The sequence below is a fragment of the Miniopterus schreibersii genome, assembly GCF_964146895.1.
Source record: "Miniopterus schreibersii genome assembly, chromosome: 19".
Lineage (NCBI taxonomy): Eukaryota > Metazoa > Chordata > Mammalia > Chiroptera > Miniopteridae > Miniopterus > Miniopterus schreibersii.
The window spans coordinates 13,931,466-13,945,062 of NC_138119.1; the positions used below are offsets into that span (position 1 = coordinate 13,931,466).

The 13,597-nt window shown below is 46.9% G+C and overlaps 1 protein-coding gene and 1 pseudogene across 4 annotated transcripts in view; one reads left to right on the forward strand and one right to left on the reverse strand.

Annotated features, from left to right (window-relative positions):
* Positions 1–12,949, reverse strand: part of ARHGEF2 (Rho/Rac guanine nucleotide exchange factor 2) — a 43,301-nt gene extending 30,352 nt beyond the window's left edge. The window contains exons 1-3 of one of the 3 annotated variants that reach the window (XM_081120721.1): positions 12,716–12,949; positions 6,177–6,460; positions 4,645–4,762 (exon numbers count right to left, since the gene is read on the reverse strand). In XM_081120721.1, coding sequence (XP_080976847.1) covers positions 4,645–4,762; positions 6,177–6,439 — 381 coding nt within the window. In that variant the 5' untranslated portion in view covers positions 6,440–6,460; positions 12,716–12,949. The remainder of the gene's footprint in view (positions 1–4,644; positions 4,763–6,176; positions 6,461–12,715) is intronic. The other 2 variants (XM_081120726.1, XM_081120728.1) reach the window with 2 other exon arrangements.
* Positions 2,255–2,671, forward strand: LOC308548731 (histone H3.3A pseudogene; annotated as a pseudogene). Its single transcript has one exon. The product of its transcript is annotated as a histone H3.3A pseudogene (transcript).
* Positions 12,950–13,597: the final 648 nt, after the last annotated feature.

The window sequence follows — 13,597 nt, forward strand, 5'->3', positions numbered from 1 at the left end:
AAAACACAAAAGATTAAAACAGGCAAAACTAATTGATATTGTTGAGAGGTGCATAAAAAGGTGGTAAATCTACAAGAAAAATCTATCTCAAAAGTAAAAAAAATGATCATCTCTGCCAGGAGAAAGGGTTATATAAAGAGGGTTACTCTTTTTTTTTTAAACCTGGTGATTACATGGGTGTTTGCTTCCTCATTAGTCATTACATTGTACATATAATGAATAAGTTTTATATGCTTTATATGTGTAACATTTCAAAAAATTTTTGAGTTTTGAAAAAATTTCTATGATTTAGAAATTTTTAAACACCCTTTTATTTTAAGTAAACTTACTGGTCAAAGAAATCATAATGGAAATTTAAAGGTACTTCATAACAACAATAATGAAAATACTACAGAACAAAACTTGTGGGAGATAGCCAAAGTGGTATTTCATGGGTAATCTGTAGCCTTAAAATGCTTATAATGAAAAATTTTTTAAGCTGGAAATTAATGAGCTATACCAACTTAAAAGGTTAGAAAAATAACACAAGACAAACCCAAAGAAAACAGAAGAATGGATATGATAAAGATAAAAGCAGAAATCAGTGAAGTAGTAAACAGATAAAATAGGATTAATAAAGCCCAGTTGTTGTTGTTATTTTTTTAAATAAGCTTTCTCTCTCTCTTTTTTTTTTAAATATATCTTTATTGATTTGAGAGAGAGAGAGAGATAGAAACATCAATGATGAGAGAGTCGTTGATCGAGCCTGCAACCCGGGCATGTGCCCTGACCGGGAATCGAACCCCAATAGCCTGGATCCTAGGTCGATGCTCAACCGCTGAGCCACGCCCGGCCAGGCGAGCCCAGTTGTTTTTTAGGCCAGTAAAATAGACAAACTTCTGATAAGAATGATAAAGAGAGAGCAGGCAAACAAAAGTAAAATGGAAGTGGCGCTCACCCCAGAAAGAGCAGTGATTAGAAAGATAAGCGAACACTACCTCCAACTTAATGCCAGTGATTTTGAAAATGCAAACAAGATAAAATCTTTACGATATATATAGATACATAGATATATATACACACACATATATATGAAATAGAAAGTCTGAATGGTCCTATTAAAGAAATGGAATCAGTAGTTAATATTTCTATAAATAAAACAAAACATACCAGGTCAGAACAGTTTTTATAGGCAAGGGACAGATCTTTCAAGGAATAGGTCACTGAAATCTTATACAAACTCTTCCAAGAACTAGAAAACAAAAACTCTTCAAGGTGAGTATAATCTTGATTCTTAAACTACACACAGACAATATGACAAAGGAAAATTATGGGCCAATCTCTCTTATGAACATAAGCACAAAAATCCCAAACAAAATAACAAATAGCTCATAGAAAACCGTAATAGATTTTATTTATTTATTTATTTATTTATTTATTTATTTATTTATTTATTTATTTATTTTTTCTTTTTTCAGAGAGAGGAAGGGAGAGGGAGAGGGAGATAGAAACATCAATGATGAGAGAGAGTTATTGATCAGCTGCCTTCTGCACGCCCCTTACTGAGGGTTGAGCCCTGAACCCGGGCATGTGCCCTGGCAGGAATTGAACTGCCATCTCGTGGATCCTAGGTCGATGCACAACCACTGAGCCAAGCCAGCCGGGCTGTAATAGATTTTAAATGGCCACATTGTTTGCAGCTCCTCCCATCATGAAGGAGTCTATTTCCTTTTTTTCTTTTAATCCTTACCCGAGGATATTTTTTCCATTGCTTTTCAGAGAGAGTGGAAGGGAGAGAGGGAGAGAGAGACAGAAATACCATGTGAGAGAGACACACTGATTGGTTGCCTCCCACACACTCCCCTACCAGGGCTGGGGATGGAGCCTGCAACTGAGGTACCTGTCCTTGGCTGGAACTGAACCTGGGGCCCTTTGGTCTGCGGCCAACACTCTAACCACTGAGCCAAACCAGCCAGGGCAGGCAAGATTTCTTAAACATGGCCAAAAGCACTAACCATGAAAAAAATGGATAAACTGGGCTTTATCTAAATAAAAACTCATGCTTATCAAAATACACTATTAAAGTAAAAATGCAAGTCAAAGACTGGGGGGAAAATATTCACAATACACATATCTGACAAAGGACTCCAATCCTGCATATATAAAGAACTTTTAAGAATTAATAAGAAAAAGACAAGCAAATGTTCATAGCTGTGGCTCTCCTAGCCCACGGACTTCCAGGGAAGAAGGGGGTAAGTAAAGAGGTCTCTATACCATGGCTCCTACACAGACGACTGCTCACCAAAATTGACCAACCGGTAGTAAAGCACCAAGAAAGCAACTGGCTACCAAAGCTGCCCGAAAGAGAGCGCCCTCTACTGGAGGGGCGAAGAAACCTCATCCTTACAGGCCTGGTTCCATCGCACTTGGTGAAATTAGGCATTATCAGAAAACAACTGAACTTCTGCTTTGCAAACTTCCCTTCCAGCCTCTGGTGCGAGACATTGCTCAGGACTTCAAAACAGATCCGCGCTGCAAGAATGCAGCTACTGGTGCTTTGCAGGAGGCAAGTGAGGCCTATCTGGTTGGCCTTTTTGAAGACACCAACCTGTGTGCTACCCATGACAAACATGTAACAGTTATGCCAAAAGACATCCAGCTAGCACCCTGCATACATGGAAAACGTGCTTAAGAATCCATTTTAATGGGCCCCTGGTGGCTCAGTTGGTTGGAGTGTCCTCACGTGCACATACACACAAAAGGATTGTGGGTTTGATTCCTAGTTGGGCCACATACCTGGGTTTCAAGTTCGATCCCCCATTGGGACATCTATGGGAGGCAGCCAATCAGTGTCTCTCTCGCAAATCAATAAGCATATTCTCAGATGAGGATTTTTTAAAAATCCACTATGATGGGAAACATTTCATTTTCTAAAACTTTTTTTTCTCTTCTTCCCGTTATTGGTAGTTTTGAACGTTAAAAATTTTTCCCCATGGGGTCAAAGTTTCCTAAGTGTATGATTACAAGTGGAAAATAGGGGACAGAAATCAGGTATTGGATGTTTTTCCATTTTCATTTCTGCATGAATTTTAAAAATATAAATGCAGGGACATAAAGCATTAATGCAAGTCAGGATGTTTCAGTGAGCAAGTTTCAGCAGTTCAACTTTATAACAATTATAAATAAGCCTGTTAAGTTTTTCTGGACAGTGCCAGCATTTGGATTTTTTAATTTTTTATTTATTATTATCATTTTTAAATTCTCACCTGAGGATATTTTTTCCATTGCTTTTCAGAGAGAGTGAAAGGGAGAGAGAGAGGGAGGGAGAGAGAAACTTCTATGTGAGAAAGACACATTGACTGCTTGCCTCCAGCACACACCCTGGCCAGGGGATGAACCTGCAAGCCTTTGGTGCAAGGGCCCCTGCCCTAACCATTGAGCCACACTGGCCGGGCCAAGAATCACAACTTTAAAAGATCGTTACTATTATCCTGATTTTCAGAAAGATGAAATAAATTGTTCAGCTGGTGAATGAAGGAAGGATCTAGGAGTCAGTTTGATTCTGAAATCCTGTTCTTTCTATCATATCACACTGAAATGGGGGTAAGGGAGACATGCAGAGATGCTGATGGAGAAAAGTGGGTGAGAGGTAAGATGGGTCCTGCTGCTCCCCTGACAGGCTGTAATATGTGATAGCCCCTTTCTCTCAGCCCCTCTCCCAAACACAGGCACCAGGAAAATGAGGCTGGGGCAGGTTCCCTTGGCGAGCTAGAGGAAGAGCTGCAAGGGAGGCAGCCTTTTAGTCATGGGGCTTGAGACATTTCTGTGTACCAAGGGGTTCTTAGCTGGCCAACCAAGTGGTGTCTCTAAAGCCCTCGTGTACCCTCAGTGGTCCATGAGTCCTGGTTTGAGATCCCCCAGTTGTGTTCCCTTAAGCCAGAAGGCTGGGCAATCTCTATATTTCTTATTTAATAATCCTCTGATTATCTTGCTAGGGAATTATTTTCTTTCAGGATACCAAATACCTAGTCTCATCTCACAAATAATAAGTTCAGCCTGGCAGGGTGTGGCTCAGTGGCTGAACATCGACCTAGGATCCAGGAGATCTCAGTTCGATTCCTGGTCAGGGCACGTGCCCGGGTTGCAGCTTGATCCCCAGTTGGGGGCGTGCAGGAGGCACCGATCAATGATGACTCTCCCATCATTGATGTTTCTATCTTTCTCTCTCCCTCTCCCTTCCTCTCTCTGAAACCAATAAAGACATACTTAAAATAAGTAAGTAAATAAATAAATAAATAAGTTCAGCTTCAAATCTGAGAAGTGGTTATAACAATTAGGGAAACAGGAGTCTTTTAATGAGAGAGGAACAGAGATTCCTGCATCAACACAGAGACCCAGACCCAGAAAGGAAGGAACAGAGTCTTAGAGAAAAAAGATAGAGGCAGGAGACCAAGAGTGGGGGACTCAGCATGCAGACCCAGGGAGCAGACAGAGGGGTAGAGACAATAGATTCAGATTCAGTCAGATGGAGTCAGAGTGATGCCTGGGCATAGAAGAGAGACCCAGCAGCTGGCAGAACAGAAGAGGCACAGAGTGATGGCTGGAAAGGCAAGGGGGCAGGAAGGGGAGGAGGGGAGGACTCCCGGGGGATTTGTCCATCCATACCACACTGGAAGGTTGGCCACCTTGGTGCTGCAGTTCCAAAAATGTGTCCAGGTCCTCTTGGCTCTGCAGTAAGGGAGCCTCCTGGGGACCCGTGCATCCCAGTGCCTGCAATTTGCTCCTGAAACACACATTGCCACCACTGCCCTCTGTATCCAATGGCCAGTGACTGGCACAAGGGAGGAACACCGCCTCAGCCCAGCACTGTTGCTTGCCCCCAGCCCTGCCCAGCCCAGCCCAGCCCTTCCTGTTGGCTTAGGAGCAGCCCAGACTCAAACTGGCCTCCCTCCCTTTGGAACTGTGCTTTGGCAGAGCTGCAGAGCTAGCTGCAGGCAAGGGTGGCCCCTGGTGGTCAAAAGATAGTAATGCCCTGCAGAAGAAAGCCAGTGTTCATGGCAAAGAGCAAGCTGGATTCTCACTCCTTGCCTGCTTTCTAAAGACAACTTTTGTCGCTACTCATCTAAATGATATGTCCAGAGATCCCTTCTCCCTCTACTCCAGGGGCAGAATTAATGCCTGATAGTGAAAGGTGACACCTGGAAGACCTGAGGTACAGCTGGCATCACATAAGGGGTACCCACAGCATCTCTGCCTTCAACAGGCTGCTCTTAGGAAGGTGCCATGAGCCCTGCGGGCAAAGCTTCTCACTCAAGTTCTGGCCCAAGCCAGTTCATGGACAAGGCACAGGATCCTCTCCCCTCATTCGTTCAGCCAGCTGCCCAAGAGCTAGAAGAGGTTGGTCTACTCACCGGAGCTAAGAGAACTTGGGCAAGGGAACCATTGCCAAAGCAGAGAGACAGGGCCCTTCCATGGCTAGCAGGTCCTCACAATGACCACTCACACTGAACTCTTCATGCTGACCCCTGGGCTTCTCTTTCTGACTTCCTCTGTCTTTGGGGAAGTGGTCAGGGATTTTCCAGGAGAGGGGGGAGATGAGTCCCTCTCATCTGGTCTGCCAAGCATGTGCAGACGTCTGAGCAAGAGCCCCTCTCCCCTCATTGCAGGCCTGCACTATGATGTCTAAGACATCGCAGGTCTGCCTCAGCCTGGAACCAGCAAGTAGGCAGCAGTTTGGGAAAGGGGCTGGCTCAGTGCCCCAACCTAGGACCACTTCTTTCAAGAAACCTCCCACAGTTCTCTGGGCCTCCGTTTCCTCATCTGTAAAAGGAAGAGATTGGACCATATGATCCCTGAGTCCTTCCAGCACTGAACCATTGCATGGTTCTTTGAATCTCAAAGCAGGCAGAGCAACAAGACCCAAGTGTCCTGATACTCGCCCCAACTCCATTCTTCCCCTTCTCTATTCCCACCCCCACCTGCCTTTGAGACCAGGTAGAAAGGCAGAGCTAGAAACACTAGGGAGGGCCACATCTTAAAAGGCAGGACCCATCTTCCCCAAGGGCTCACCACAGACCTGGGTTCTAACCCTCCAGAGAAGGAACTAGGGACCCAGGTCTCTTTAACTCCCGTCATTCCTTTTGAACCAGGTCTAGGACTTAAGGGAAGTAGGGACAGGACGCCCCCTGGGGATCTACCTGTTCAGTGGATCCTGGTGCTCCCTGTCTGGCCCCCAACTATGTCTTTTGAAGGGGTCGTAGCTGTGGCTCTGGGCACGGAAAGCCCTCGATCTTCGGAGGGGTACAGCGTGGAAGCCATCTCTCTCCTTCTTTTTCCCCTCCTCTTCCTCCCCTTCCTCCAGCTGCTCTCTGGATTCCACCGCAGACAGGCAGCCGGGAGCGTGGTCTTGGGGCACCAGGTCTCCACCTGTGAGGGACACCTCTGGGCCGTCTCTGTTCATGGAAGGCACACGCAGGCCAGTCTGAGTCAAGAAGACAGAGAAAGGTGAGCAGAGTTCTAGAACTCTGGAGCCTTGGAACTAGAAAGGTGTCACAGTCAGCCAGGCCTAAAGCAGTGAGTCACCCCTCCCTTTACTGAGGCACAGAATTGGAGAATGGCTGGCTTAGGATCACACGAGTAATTAACCGCAGAGCCAAGTCTAGGACTTGGGTGTTCTGACTCCCAGTCCAGTGTTCTTTCCAGTTCATAATGACAACCTCAGTCACTCATTGCTATTCCATTTAGTGAGCACCTACGTGGCAGGAAACCAAGCCAAGCAAAGAGAAACAGATACTATTCTTGTCCTCAAGGAATTTACAATCTAGTGAGTGACACATGTGCACATGTGCGTGTATATGTACATAGACAAAAACGCAAATCACAGATAACTAACTGGCCAGAGCATGCTAAATGCCACAAGAGAAGTTTCAACAAAAGGCTTTGTGCTATCAAAGGAATGAGTGCATATAACCAATTAGGGGGCTCAAAAAAATAGGCAAATGGAAGGAAGTAGGTAGCCTTTGAGATGGGCCTGGAGGAGTGAAATGGTTAGGATTTGGCCAAGTTGGAGAGGAAGGGGTCTAGGCAGATAAGCTGCAGGGAGGAAAGGTTCATGAGTGAGAAAGTGTTATGATTTCTTCTAAGGCTGGTCATATGGGGAGAAAAACACCATTATGACCTCTCCCACGGAGCAGAGAGAAGGGCTCCAGGCTCAACCATGTGGCATTTCCTTTTCTCTCCCAGGTAGGCATTCCTCTCACTGCCCAACACTTCTGGCTGCCACCAGGGCTTGCCTCGGTGTGTCTCAGAGATAAGAACCCTCAGGTGTTCTTAAAGTTGAAAACGATAAGCCCATTCCAGGAAGAAGTACCAAATACCAGAGTACCAAGGTGGTGAAGGGGTAGGGAGGGAACTCACATTGACTGCATACCTCTGAACACCTCGCTTCCAGGCCTAGTATCTTTGGACCTCCTGCTAGAATGAGTCTCCCAGGCTCCCCCTCTCCCAGGGCCACCCCCAGCTACTGAAGTGCAGGGAGTACCCAGGAGGACCAGGAAGCAGTGAGTCAGAAAGTTCCTCCCAGGCTTTCTGTGAGGGAGTCAAGCCTACTCCAAGTTATCTGATTACCCCACCCAGGAGAGTCAAAGTTGTTGGAAAATTGTTCCTTCAACAATTTTCACTTCAACCTCGTCACTGCCCCCACACTCTCCAGGACCGCTGAGAACGCACTTCTGCCTGTCTACCACAGGGAAGGAAGGCCACAAGTGCTCAGGCCCCTGCAGTGGCATTCTGCTGCCCTGATGGGTAGGTCTAAGGACAAAAAAGGAGAGGCCTAGCCCTAGCCTATTTGGCTCAGTGTTTAGAGCGTTGGGCCACAGACTGAAGGGTCCTGGGTATGATTCTGGCCAAGGGCACATACCTCGGTTGCAGGCTTGATCCCCGGCTCCATGAAGGAGGCAACCAATCGATGTGTCTCTCTCACATCAATGTTTCACTCTCTCTTCTCTCCCTTCCACTCTCTCTGAAAAGCAATGGAAAAATACCCTCGGGTGAGGACTGAAAAAAAAAGAAAAAAGGAGAGGCCTAGGAAACCCTTGTGGCCGTCCATGATCATGACATCTGAAAAGCAATGCAGAGGGCTCCCCTCCGCAGCCACTGGGAGAGATCCTCTCTCCTTGTTAACAGACTTGGGCCTCCTGCCATCGGATGTGCTGCTGCAAACAGGATGGGCAGATCTGCAGGGCGCAGGACAGGGCCTAAGGGCCAGGGCACAGACCCTGCCAACCAGTGGTTCCCAAATCTAAGATTTAGGGGTGAGGGCGGTTCACAAAAAGTATTGTGAGAAGCAGGACTGGAGGGAAGAGTAGGAACTGGAGGTGCTCACTAGGAAGAGAGGAATGGGGACTGGGAACAGGACAGAAATTGAGGGGGACTGAGTGGGCACTGTGAGAATCTTGGATCTGACGTTCAGTGACCTCATGAAAGGGGAAACACTGCTTGAGGTACACCCCCTGTACCCAGCCTCTATCTGCTATCCTTGCCCCAGTTCTGCCCAAAAGGCTGGATTTGGCAAGATTAATGAAATGCAATGGACAGGAGCCCTTTCCTCTCCCTCCACTCCTGGAGAGGCCACCTGCTGGAGATGGTGCCCTATCACCCTGGCCTGGTGGAAGAAGATCGCATCCTGAGATTTTTATGTCCTGAAATCTCATCCTTCTTCCTCTACCTCCAAACAACTGGATTCTGACCTCTTCTGAAGGATCTACCCTTTCCCCAGCGTCTCTGTCATTTCATTCATGGTCTCTGCCCTCCGGGAAAATGGAATCCAATGAGCTCCTTCTTCATATCTTCATTCCATCTCTCAGAAAGTCTTTCCTGTTTCCTAAATTCCACCCATCCATGCAATAATTAGGTTTTCTCAACCCCCTCCCAGAGATATTCCCACCTCCATTTTCTGAAATTCAAGCTGGGGTCCCCATGGCTGTGTTCGCCTCCCCCCTCTCCTGTTGGCTCTCCCCCAGCCATGCTAGCCTCCCAGGCTCAGGAAATGGTGCAAGGGAGTCGCCAGGGCTGGGTCTCACACAATGGCTTTATTTAGCTCCCGGATGTGATCACATCATGTCACATCATTGCTTCTGCTGAGCAGAGAGATAGGAGATGCTGAAATAGATCTGAGATCAGAAGCCTGAGATGGGGGCAGGGGAGGAAAGCAAGAAGGGCTCTGGGAAGTCGTTTTAGTTATCTTCCTGCTCCTGGATTAGATGGCTTTCCTACCAGCACAGACCATCAGTGTCTCCTGCCCCTCCTCTGAGTGTGTAACCTCCACGGATTGCACTAGCCATCAGTGATTCTGGGTGGTGAGATGAGAGCATATAATGTTTTAATAGACACATCTATTATGCAAAACTCGGAGACCATAATTTATTTACGGTGTTATAGTGGAGTTACAGTCTATCAGATTCACTAGTTCTGACACCTTCAAAAGCCATAGGACCTTGGGAACTTGCTTAGTGTTTTTGAGCTTCAGAATCATCTGTAAAATGGGAACGATAATACCTAGGTTGTAAGAATGTTGACGGACTTGAATGGTAATGTATGTAATGCAACTAACATTGTGCTTGGACCATATTCAGGTGCTTAATAAATGCTACTATTATTGTTGTTGCTTTTATTATGTAGAGGCAGAGAGAGAAGGTAGGGCATAGAAAAATGGAGAGCTGGAGAGAGGAAGGCCCGACACAGAAGCAGAACAGGTATTATATGATGGTTACCCCACCATCCTCTCTTAAAAAAAGAGAGAGAATAGCCCTGGCCAGTGTGGCTCAGTTGGTTGAGCATTGACCCATGCACCGAGGTCGCCAGTTCGATTCCAGGCCCAGACATATGCCTAGGTTGCAGGCTTGATCCCTGGTGGGGGACATTCAGGAGGCAGCTGATCGATGGATCTCTCTCTCTCTCCCTTCCTCTCTTTCTAAAGTAAATAAAACATATATATTTAAAAAAAAACTTTTTAAAAAGAGAGAGAATAAATAACCCATGGGCAATGAGTCACAATTGTGGTGGGGACTAGTTATCATAAATGACTTCTGATGGAATCGAGTGTCCACAACCAGAACAAGAAGGAACAGCAAGAAATAGCCTTTCTGTCCCTTGGACCCCTGATGAACCCTGAAGAAGCTGTCCTCTTCAAAGAGGAGGGAGGGGACAGAGTGGCCCCTGTACTTGAAAGCAGGCGTGGGCAAACTGTAGCCTGTGGGCCAAATCTGTCCTGCTATCTTTTTTTAAATGGTTGGGGGGGAAATCAAAAGAAGAATACTACTTTGTGACACATTAAAATTATATTAAATTAAAATTTCAGTGGTCATAAAGTTTTTTTGGAAAACAGCCCTCCTTGTTCATTTATATATGGTCTATCGCTGTCTTTGCATTACAACAGCAAAAGTGGTAGTTGCAGCAGAGACCACGTGGCCCACAAAGCCTAACACATTTATCATCTGGGTCTTTACAGAAAAAGTTTGCCGACTTCTGATTTAGAGCAACTGGGTCTCAAAATCTTAGGAGGGAGGAAAAGAGATCCAAGGAAGATCTCCAGGCTCACTGCACTCTGACCAATCATTCTGCACCAAGCTGGGGAGAGGAGGGATGCTGAAGACCCCAACATAGTTTCCTAAAGCGCCTCTGGAGCCTAGACGGGGAAGAAAGTTAACCCATGAGCGCCTGCATCACCTTCTGAGAACCTCGCCATTTCTTGCAATACAACTTTATCCCTATTTTCTATTTGAAGAAATGGAAACACAGAAGGGTAAAATAACTGGCTCAGGGTCACAGGGCTGTAGGAGGTGGAGCTGAGTTTTCAAAGCAAATCCATCACACTCCAGGGCCTGAGCTCTTTTCTGAAACCAGAAGAGATGCAACCTGAGAGCAAGGGGCTACCTTTGAAAGAATCTGGCAATATTGTTGTGCCCCATTCCCACCCCACCCCCACCCCAGTCAAAGAAACTTCTAAAGAATTTAGATGGGGGCTCCAAAGAAGCTAAATTTGTCCTTTCTACTCCCTCTGTTATCTTAGAAATCTGAATGAGGCTATGGGGGCAGGCAGGGCTCTGCCTATGTTTGCTGCCAGCAAACACTGGGGATAGTAACTGCTGCCGGCAACCACACAGCCCTTCCGAAACCTGGGGGGCTTCCTGGGTCTGGCTCTCAGGTCCTAAATCTCCTGAAGGGGGGCACTCATGTGGAAGACCCAAAGATGCAGATAATAAAGAATGGGAGGGAGAGGCCTGCTGGCTCTCCTTCAGATCTCCTAGGCCTGGGGGGACAGGGTCACAGAAAACCCTTTGATGGTTCAAAATTTAACCTACCTGCATCTTCTCTTGTAGAAAGTAAACCATTAATCCATTAATCCAACAGTGTCTGCAAAGAGGCTAAAGCAGGGCTTCTCTTAGCCTCAGATAAAGAAGGCCCCAGTAACCACAGTTCCTTCCCACCCTGCACCCCGAAACCCCATTCTATGGCAGGTCATAGCACCCGAGTCTCTGATATCTCCTCTCCTCACCCTGATTTGGTCACATCACTACTCTATTTCTCAGTGTGAGGCACATGAGATTTTGACATGAGCTGAAGACTGGTGTCCTGGAACTCACTCCCCTTCTCTGACTTTCCTGTCAACTGCCAAAAATCAAAGGAAAGGCAAAGGGTATAGAGAGAAGGGATTCATTCATTCAGGTGTCAGGCAGGGAAAAGAGGACCCAGAAGGGTCTATGTACAAATACAATGGTGGGACTCGTGTTCCATCTCTGAGTGGGACAGGGTAACTATAGGCTAAAGCCATATGCCCATCAGCTTCCAAGTTGGCTTCTGAGAGGCACACACCTGCTCCCAGGGCCCACAGGGCAGAGCTATTGATTTTACTGTTGCTACTTAACTCCTAAGTTCAAAGCTAAAGTCAGGCAGCCCCAGGCCCCTGACCTAACAACACCTCCTACTAAGTCAGCAATCAGGCATCTCAAACAACCACCCTAAATAACCCCCACCTCTTTGATAAACTAGGCTCACAAACCAGTCAGGAACGTTGTTGCTTTGGGCTTCCAAGTGTGACCACTTTTTTTTTTCCAATTGGCTTATAAACCAAATTTAGGTCTACAAAATCACCTTCTTTCTTTCTGCTGGGCCTTAATGATTATCGGGACCCAGGGTAGCCCATGACATGTGGGGGCTACGGAAGAGAGGGAGAGATGAACCAATCCTCTCCTACCTCCTCCTGCCAGTTCCTTGGCATGTGTTATGGGCACTGTGCCAGGAAGGTGGGGCAAGAGAGGGTCTGAGGTTCAGAGGGACACACCTGAGAAGACTTTGGCCACTCTGCGTCCTAGGGAATTAACCCATCAGATCCCAGGAGACAGCTAAAAGTAGTGGGCAGAGCAGGGAACCCGTAATCTGATCAAGGTTTTAAAACCCATAGCATTGTGAAGATTAAGAATGTATATACGAGTTTAGCATCACTTGTCACACAAGTAGTTAAGTGTTAACCGTTGGCCATAATTGTGATTCCCTTTTGTGCACGCACACACACACACATACACACACACACACACTGCCCGTAATTAAAAATGGGAGCTGAGTGCAGGGGGCTGGTAGAGAAGCTACAAACTGTTCTGCCCCTTCCAGGAGTGCAGGGTGGGCTTGAAGATCTCTGCTCCCGGGGAAGGACCCAGCAAGGGGGAAGAGGGAAACTCACCGGACGTGGGAGATATCCCAGAGATGGGGGACCTGTTCCTGCCCTCAGTTGGTGACTTCAATACAGGAAAAAGTCCTGCTTCAGGTTGCCTCTCTAAGAATCCAGTCCAGCACCTTAATGGAAGCGCCTCTCTCTTGGTCCTTTTAAAGGAAGGGCTCATGATCCAGGCGTTTGCATAGGAGACGGGGGGCACTCATTTCAGCCCAGACCAGCTGCCTCTTCAGTCACTCTAGCACTTTCCTTCCCCGCCCTATTCAAACACCCTAAACAGTGCTGTGTGCAGACCTTTAACCCCTTGGGTGCTGTTGCTGGTCATGAGGATTCCTGGGTCTCCCATCGTCAGCATTCCCTGGACAAAGGGCAGCCACAGGATCTCAGGTTCATGTGGAAGCAGGTAGAGGGAACCAAGTTGGGGTCGTCCTGAGGGGAGAGTATATGGGAACCTGACATCCTAAGGAACCTTCACCCTCCCTCCAGTGGGGACAGGGTGAAGCTAAGGGAAGAAAGTGGACATCTCAGGAAGGACTCACAGCTGGAAACTTACTTAATAGTGAGGTCCTATTGGGGTCAGGGAGGTCCTTTGCCCACTCTCAAATTTGGCTTCAAAACTGTTTGTTGGGCCCAGCCAGGCGTGGCTCAGTGGGTGAGCATCGACCTAGGACCCAGGAGATCTCGGTTCAATTCCTGGTCAGAGCACATGCCCTGGCTGGGGCTCCATCCCCATTTGGGGGCATGCAGGAGGCAGCTGATCAATGACTCTCTCTCATCATTGATGTTTCTCTCTCTCTCTCTCCCTCTCCCTTCCTTTGTCTAAAAAATCAGTAAAGATACATTAAAAAAAATAATAACAAAAAACCCCTGCTTGTTGGTCCCTTTAAGAGG